Source organism: Saccopteryx bilineata, chromosome 3 (assembly GCF_036850765.1).
Source record: "Saccopteryx bilineata isolate mSacBil1 chromosome 3, mSacBil1_pri_phased_curated, whole genome shotgun sequence".
NCBI lineage: Eukaryota > Metazoa > Chordata > Mammalia > Chiroptera > Emballonuridae > Saccopteryx > Saccopteryx bilineata.
Window position 1 is genome coordinate 184,330,243 of NC_089492.1, and position 8,414 is coordinate 184,338,656.

The 8,414-nt window shown below is 40.9% G+C and overlaps 1 protein-coding gene across 1 annotated transcript in view; it reads right to left on the bottom strand.

Moving 5' to 3' along the window:
* The window catches only part of PHACTR1 (phosphatase and actin regulator 1), a 657,956-nt gene extending 652,024 nt beyond the window's left edge, over positions 1-5,932 (bottom strand). The window contains exons 1-3 of the mRNA XM_066268374.1: positions 5,909-5,932; positions 5,275-5,321; positions 3,982-4,134 (exon numbers count right to left, since the gene is read on the bottom strand). Of these exons, the coding sequence (XP_066124471.1) occupies positions 3,982-4,084 (103 nt within the window). The 5' untranslated portion in view covers positions 4,085-4,134; positions 5,275-5,321; positions 5,909-5,932. The remainder of the gene's footprint in view (positions 1-3,981; positions 4,135-5,274; positions 5,322-5,908) is intronic.
* Positions 5,933-8,414: the final 2,482 nt, after the last annotated feature.

Consider the following 8,414-nt stretch of genomic DNA (forward strand, 5'->3'; position numbering starts at 1 on the left):
GGCATCCACAAGAATTGGTCCCATGATAGACTGAATAGCTTTTTCCTTCTTCTTCTCATCTTCCTGGATTCTTGCTCTTACTAGCTAGCTAAAAACATCATATTTTAAGGGACAGGCTCTTACCACTTTAAAAGAAAAATTGAAAAACTTTATGAGGGTTGAAAACATAATTCTGGTATTGTTGCTTTGGATAACCACATTGCATGTAATTAATATGGAAGGAGTTGGTTTCCAAAAAGTGTATGAATGTGTATATGAATTGATACAAGAATGGCAATGTGGAAAGTGAGAGAAACTCATATGTTTTCTTGCTATCCTTTTTAAAAGTATGTGTACCTGTAAGAGCACTTGATCAGTCTGTAGAAATATCTGTATGAACCCTGGAGTGGACAACTCAAAAAGGTAATAATCATATACCAGTTTGGCTGACTATGTCCTAGGTCACCCACGTTATAGAAGAAGGTACCAAAAAGGGGCTAGTTGACCTCACTTACATCCTCAGTTCCTGGGAAGGGCCAGCCAAGCAGAACCACCACGTGTGGGATTCAGCAGCAGCACAGACTTTAACTGCCTCAAATGCCTTTCTCAAGAGCCAGCCTTCATGCTGCCCTCCTTCCACTGGTCCTTGGAGCCTCGCCATTGTAAGATTTGGGCTTTAGTCATCTATTCTAACACACGTACATTTGGTTTGAAAAGAGAAGGGTACAAGCCGGGGCCTCAGGCTTCTGCCCATTCATTTGGAGCCATTTATCAGACCGAGGGGCTTGTTGTCCAGGAAAGGCTAAGGAGTCAGTGCCCTGTGGAAGGAGGCTGCTGTGGAGGGCTGGAGCAATGCAGGGACAAGCCCCACGCTGGAGTGGCTGCAGAGTCCCAAAAAGGAGACTCTGGGGGAGTGACCAGTCCTAGGTAGTGGGGCTCCGGATGAGGTGTTAGAAGAAAAGGGGCTGTTATCTTCCAAGCGAAAGGAAGAGCTATGTACATTGGGAGTACTAAGGCAAACGTTTACTGTTTTTCATTTTTTCTGAGCTATATTTTGGTGAGGCAAGAAAATGATCACCATGTTTTAACATTTAATTTTTAAAAAAAATTTACCCAAAATAGGAAGTTAAACTCTGATCAGGTCTCATTTGTTTGAAAGGCAGTGGCTTCCTTTTGACATTTTAGACAGAGGAGAGATGGCCTTTTGCCAAGAATGTTTATTTTATCGATTTGCTTTGTAGCATTTCCTAAGTTGTACTTTAAAAATCTTACCTCATTAATGCACTTAAGACCATATAAATTAAACATTGTTATTTGCAGAGGAGGAAACCAAAGATTAAAGAATTGAATTTGCTCAGATCTACCATGGCAGGCCCAGGATTTAAACCTAGGCCATCAGGGTCAAGGGTAATATCCTGGACCACTGCATTCTCCTGCCTCCAATACTGAGGAGAGTGTTCCTGTTCTGGGCAGAAAGAGATACTAGACTGGATGGACTGTTTCTTAAATGTGTTCCCCGAGGCTGGAGTGCTGGCCACGTCATCATCATTGAAGTTCTTGTTTAAAAGTCAAAGTCCTCAGCCTTACACATGGATTTCTGATTTGGGAAGTCTGAGGTTTTTGGAACTAGACCTAGATGATGTTTAGGGAACCTTCACCCTTACTACATGTCCAAAATTCTCTGATGGAAACATCATTCTTATTACCCTAAAATAAACATGGTATCAGAAAGCAGCAGTAGCTTATACTACCATCTCCCCTACATTTTAATTATTCCAACTCTGGTTTCTAAACCACAGTCGCCGATGGTGACAATTCTGACTACTCCACCCCCGCCTCCATCTGTTGACAACCACCAAGAGGCCATGAGGGGTAGGATGGTCTGAAGGCTGCACGCTAGAATTATAGTTCGACTGTGAATTCGTTTATAGTTGGAGTTGGCCAGACAGAATATTATGGAAGAAGTTAATCCATGAGCAATTATTAGAGCGGTGGGCTCCTATATAACTTCATGGAGATTGGATGAGAATTGCTACAATCACTAAGGCTATGTGGCTTACTGATGAGTAGGCGATTAGTGACTTCAGATCTGTTTGATGTAAGCAGATTGAGCTTGTTATAATTATGCCTCATAGGGAGAGAATTATAAATGGGTATGCCATGTTACTTGCAAATGGGTTGAGGAGGGCTGTGATTCGTAGTATGCCATAACCTCCTAGTTTTAGTTTGAGTCCTCTGAGACTCCCACATCCTGCCTTTTTTCCTTCCAAAAAACCCCGTAGCCTGGTCTTCTTTTTTTTGTTTGTTTTTTGTTTTTTTGTATTTTTCTGAAGCTGGAAACGGGGAGAGACAGTCAGACAGACTCCCACATGCGCCTGACTGGGATCCACCCGGCACGCCCACCAGGGGGGATGCTCTGCCCACCAGGGGGCTATGCTCTTCCCCTCTGGGGCGTCGCTCTGTTGTGACCAGAGCCACTCTAGCACCTGGAGCAGAGGCCAAGGAGCCATCCCCACGCCTGGGCCATCTTTGCTCCAATGGAGCCTTGGCTGCAGGAGGGGAAGAGAGAGACAGAGAGGAAGGAGGGGGGATGGAGAAGCAAATGGGTGCTTCTCCTATGTGCCCTGGCCGGGAATCAAACCCGGGTCCCCGGTACGCCAGGCCGACGCTCTACCGCTGAGCCAACTGGCCAGGGCCGCCTGGTCTTCTTAAATGCTTAGATTCTATCTACTGCAAGCAAAGTGGACCAGTTTATTATCTACAATTTACAGCCTCTCTCCTTCTCTTGTTCTGCCAACAGTGAGGCAGCTCAGGTGGGAGACTCCAACTGAACATTATTCTCCCGTTCACATTGAGTGGACCCGACCCAGCAGTGTTCCAATGTGGGTCTGGAGATGGGACTGAGCCTGCCTCAGCCCCCTTTCCCGTCCCTCCTCCAGCAGCTGCTTTCTTGTAGACCTGAGCAGGCTGAAAGTTCTGGCTAGTCTCTTATCCTTTTCCTATTTTGATAACATAGTCATGTCTTTTTAAGTGGTTGAGAGTAGCAATGCTAATTGCTACATATACCCACAGGATAAGCAGAATTAACTAGTATATAACTTTTTGTGAATTTAAGCACTGCTGACAGTGCATTGACCCAAACAGATAAACCAGATGGATTCCAACCCCTCTTGACTTTAAGAAGACTGAATCATGCCCAGAAATATGGAAACAGAAAAGAAGGAAGTCTTGCAAGCCCTCAAAGATGCCATAAGAAATTGGCTTGAGTGTGAGTAAAAATGATTTAGAAGAAAGACACCAGGGAAAGCCAGGGCAGAATATTATCAGCACTCTGTGTGAAGTGCTATCACCATCTAGGAGCAACATAAACCCGCATTATCAAAACAGCACTTCCTCCTCTGCTCTGCCTTGTGACTTCCAAGAATTCAACTACTTTGCTGTTTAAGAATACAGGCATTGCCCTTCTCCTCAGTGCATCATTGGTACCATTTGGGATATGCCCATCATCAGGTTGCATTGACTTGAATACTCCAACTATTCCATGGAAAAGAGAAAATATGAAATATGCTTTAAAATTCTCCTGCCTCCCAAGAGATCCCATAAAACACTCCAGCTTCTTTCTGTACTCATACATGTTAAGGAAACACTCTAAATGCACCATTGAACAGAAGAGCAGGCAAACTAGAGCCTGACCATTTTGAAATATGTAATAAAAATGTACACATCAGCAACAGTTTGCAACAGGCATGTTTCTGCTGCTCCCCAAGGGCACTGTTAACTCCTTGAGGCAGTGGCTGCATTTCACTAAAACAGGTAAGGCAAGGTGGAAGCTCAGAGCATATCACAGGAGCCTCTGAGCCTGCTGGATTCAGTCTGGTGGTCAGGGTGCCCCAGATATCCTCAAGGGCAGCGCCTGCAAATTCAGCCTTTCCCAGGGCGTAAAAGCATCCCAAAGGCCTTTCAAACTATGCTTTGCTTTCTCCATCCCACTTGATTTATTACCTTGAGCTCCTTGACTGTAGAAGAATCTCTGAGCCGCCTCAACATCCAAGAGTCTGTGAGCAGACTCGACATCCAGAAAATAATCCATTTTGGGATAATCCATCTTTGATGTTTCAAAAACAGAGTTTTAAGACAAAATAGTCATTCGTATGCCTATGAAAGAGGAAAAAAAATTCACAGACCTGCATATATATTATATGTATATATGTATATATATTTAAATTACCTCATTATTAAGTCCCATTATTTGATTGACATCAAATTCTAAAGCCACCCTTCAACATAACTTTTCTATAGTATTTGAAAATGTCACATTTAACTGACATTCATTTAAAGTAATATATTCTACCTCCTCCCCCTCAACCCTCTCCCCCCCAGATGAGCCAGGTTAATGAGAGGCAATATACCAATCTTTTCTTATTGTATATTAAGTGGAAAATACTGTATACTGTTAAATTCATGTGTTATCTATTTTTTCTAAAGGTTTGTTTGATAAATGGCATCATTAAGTGTCAGCCTTTCTTAGTATTGATCCTCAATTGATCCAGGGAGTTCCAATTCCCCTTGAGCAGCAAGAATTACCTGGGAATCAGAGCCTCCACTTAGAGATGCTTTTCATTTATGACATATGCTGACATGTTTTCTGTAAAATGCCTTGAATCCATTCCTTTATAGCAATTCCCTCAAACATATTTTATAAAGTGCTAGAGAATCATACCTGTTCACCCCTGGCACAGGCTGCTTTTAAAAAAGAATTCTGGTTTGTAGAGCAGTGATAATTATTTCCGAATTACAGTTATCCTCATAATATTATCACGCACTAGTCTGTTAAAAAGCTATACCTCACTAAAAAACATTCAGCCTGATGGGTTCCTGCGAACATATGTAGCCTTTTTCTGACACTTGCACAAATGAACTACTCTATTTCTGCAGTATGCTTTTGGAAAGAATTAACAAGACAAAGTCATTAAAATCAAGCTCAGTAGGCTAACTCAGCCCTTTCTTTTTCTAACAGTGCCCATTTTAATTTAAGAAACCAAGTCTGGTAAGAGAAAACTTTAAAAAATACCCAAAGGTACCCCAACAGCAAATCATACTTACTGGAAATAGAAACAAAAATCAAGGTCTAACTGCCGGCAATAAAAACAAGAGCAATTTCAGCCAGAGAGTCTTTGATCTCACTAAATATTCCCAGTGGAAGTAAACAATTTTGATTTTTTTATTAGAATGGCAATGAATAACATACCATCCACTGGACTTGCTTTATCTGATAAAATGCCTAGAGCATGTTACCTTAGCAACGGAAGGTGACGCCAGCCTCAGCCTCTTTGTGTCCTCCACTGTGAAGGACAAAAATGACCAGTTTCCAGTGTAAAACTTTGGCAGAAAACCATCCTCATCAAAATCTACATCGTCACGTGGGTCCATTCTCCACCCCCCCATCTGTCCCCACCCATCTATTATGCAGAGAAGTGTCATAGTCTTTAAAAAAATAGTTTTTGGCTTAATTATTTATTTTTATTGCCCACAAGTCCCAGTATGACTTTCAATTACAGCAGGATTACATGATTCAATAGTTAATATGATAAGAAAGTTGTCCAGAGATTACTGGGGGCACGAGTTTTTACCCTGGTACTGTCTAGGGTAGAAAGGAAAGGTCATTTTAGCTAACACATGTTAAACATTATACTGGTATAATTATTACAAAGATCATCCATCGGCATCTAGGCTGAAAATAACTCTCCTTCTGTGAATCAGTCACTGCAAGACGCTGAAAAAGCTGTTTGAAATTTCCCAGCTTTTAAAAGATGCATTATAACATAGATCTTTTGTGAGATTCCTGTCCCTCACCCCCTCCCCCCACCAAAAGAAAGGTAGCAAAAAAAGATGTATGAAAAAAAGAGTCTTAAAGTTAGCAGATACTCACCAGCATTGTTGGCCGCTTTCAACAGAACACTGTAGAGCCTAACGTGAAACTGTGCACGAGGCTGAGACTGCAAGCCCAGATGAACAGCTTCTAATTTTTCCTTCAATCTCAATTCAGGAGCAGGGAGCAGAGGAAGGTGATGGATTTACCCATTTTATATTATGATGAAATGCAATGCCTAAAAAGAGATCTGAGTAGAGCTGCTCTTTAGAACACATTAGACTGCTAATTTAAGAAAATTGAAAGGTTTTGTTTTACTGTCTTTTATGTGTTCTCTCCGCTATCCCCTCAATTTAATTTGCATTTAAAATTATGCTCATGTCTCCCTGGTTCTCCAAGGTGGGGAGTACCTTCTAATCACGATGGCTGTTTGGGTAGGTGGTAGTGCACCGCCACTTTTATTCTGAGCTGCAAAGCAAGGTGGGTAATTATAATTATGAGCTGTTTTCTGGAGTGAAATACAGAGTGCATGTTGATTTCACCCCCTTCCTTTTCCTTGGCCTTTCTTCCTCTTCCTGCCTCGGATTGCTTGGTCAAACATCCAGCCCAAATCATGCCAATCTGTCTAAATGCATTCCTCTCTGTCTGAATGTAACAAAATGATCCTAACAGAAAAATTTAAAAAAGAAGAAGAAGAAGAAAAAAATCCTTTGGTTAGATATTTTAGCTTATTCTGGCTGGATATCCTTCCTACCACACTTCAGTGAAGACATTTAGGTACAGTACTTGAGACCTGCTCATGAAAGGCATAATGATAGCCAAATACAAGCCCTATAGTGAGTTTTCTACAACCTCCTTGTACCCTTTGTTCACTAAGCAGAATTGATAATAAGTACTAGGTGGTGTGGAATGTGTTGGGTTGTTAGGAAAAGAAAAGCTGCATTTGAGAAGCATTGGAAGAAAGATCACCAGACTCCTCCATCCCATGTACACAGCTCTGCTGACTGTTCTTAAAACAAACATAAAAATCTCCTGCTATTTGTATCATGGCTTTTCCTACCCAGTCAGAACAAATCAGACATCAAGTTAGTGTTGCAGAGAGTTAAACTTGATGAAGCAGGAAGTTAAAACTACCAATTGTATGCTCTCGTAGGGAAAGTCAAAAGTCAACTTTGGACTTAGAATACAGGCATATCTTGGAGATACTGGGAGTTTGATTCAAGACCAACAAAATTAAGTGTGTCATAATCTTTTTACTGGTAGAGGGTCTTGTCTTTAATTTTTTTTTTAAAAAACAAACAAACAGACAAACAAACAAATGGAATTCAACACCTGTGAAATGCAATAAAGCAAAGTGCAATAAAATTAGGTATGCCTGAGCTCAACACTTTGCCCAGACTCAAGGACTTAACTTTTCTAAGATTACATTTCTATTCAGCTCCCAATGGAGACATGCTGAACACTTGACATTTACAAGAGAAAGCTGTCTTCTGGTTCCTTTAGCTTACAGTAAGGTGTGGGCGACAGGTTCTGAACTCTGCATTGTAATTCTTCAGAAACTGTAATGACTCATAGGAGAGAGAGGGAGGAAGAGAGAGAAAATATATAATCTACAGACAAACACTAATCATTTAGGTGAGAACAGATGAATGTATTATTGAAGAAGATACTATATTGGAAATTTGAAAAATAGAATTGATTCCAGGGGTGGGGGATGGTTTTAGAAGTCAGTCATTTCTGGAGAGTTGACCAAGAAAGGAAAATTTAAAATGTCTTACATATTAATGTGAAAAGGCCATGATTTAAGAAAATTCAGACAGAAAAATTTTAACTTAGAAAAAAGAAATGAAAAACCAAGAACTGTATAATTCAGGGGTCAGGAACTTATGTCTCATGAGCCAGATGTGGCTCTTTTGATGGCTTCATCTGGCTTGCAGACAAATCTTTGATAAAAATAATTATAACATTAAAAATATAAAACATTCTCATGTATTACAATCAAGTCATTTCCTGCAGCTCATATTCATGGTTGCAGGTGGCTGGAGCCAATCACAGCTGTCCTCCGGTACAACACCAAATTTTTATTGGATAATGCGTAACATACATGGGTCGTTGTGAGGTCAGGAAGTAAACTTCCTGCCTTTTAATCAAGTAGTCAGCTAGCTATTGCAGAAACCCTTTTGACGAAGAAGATGGCTAAAAGAAAAAAGATGAAGAGTATTGTATCTTTTAGCAGGAATGGACAGAGGGATTCACCTTTGTGGAGAGAGCAGGTTTGCAGTGTGTCTAATATGCAATGATAAAATTGCATCAATGATATGGTCAAATATAAAGTGGCACTTCAACACATGCCATACTACATTTGCATCGAAATATCCAGCGGGGGACAGCAAGAAGAAAGCATGTCAAGACCTACTGTGCAGCGTGCAAGCTAGTCAGCAGCAACTCCATGTTTGGACCCAACAAGGTGACTGTAATTCAGCTAGCTTTGCTGGTGCTTTAGCAATTGTGAAAAATGGAAAGCCATTCACAGATGGGGAGTATGCCAAAACATTTATGCTTGATG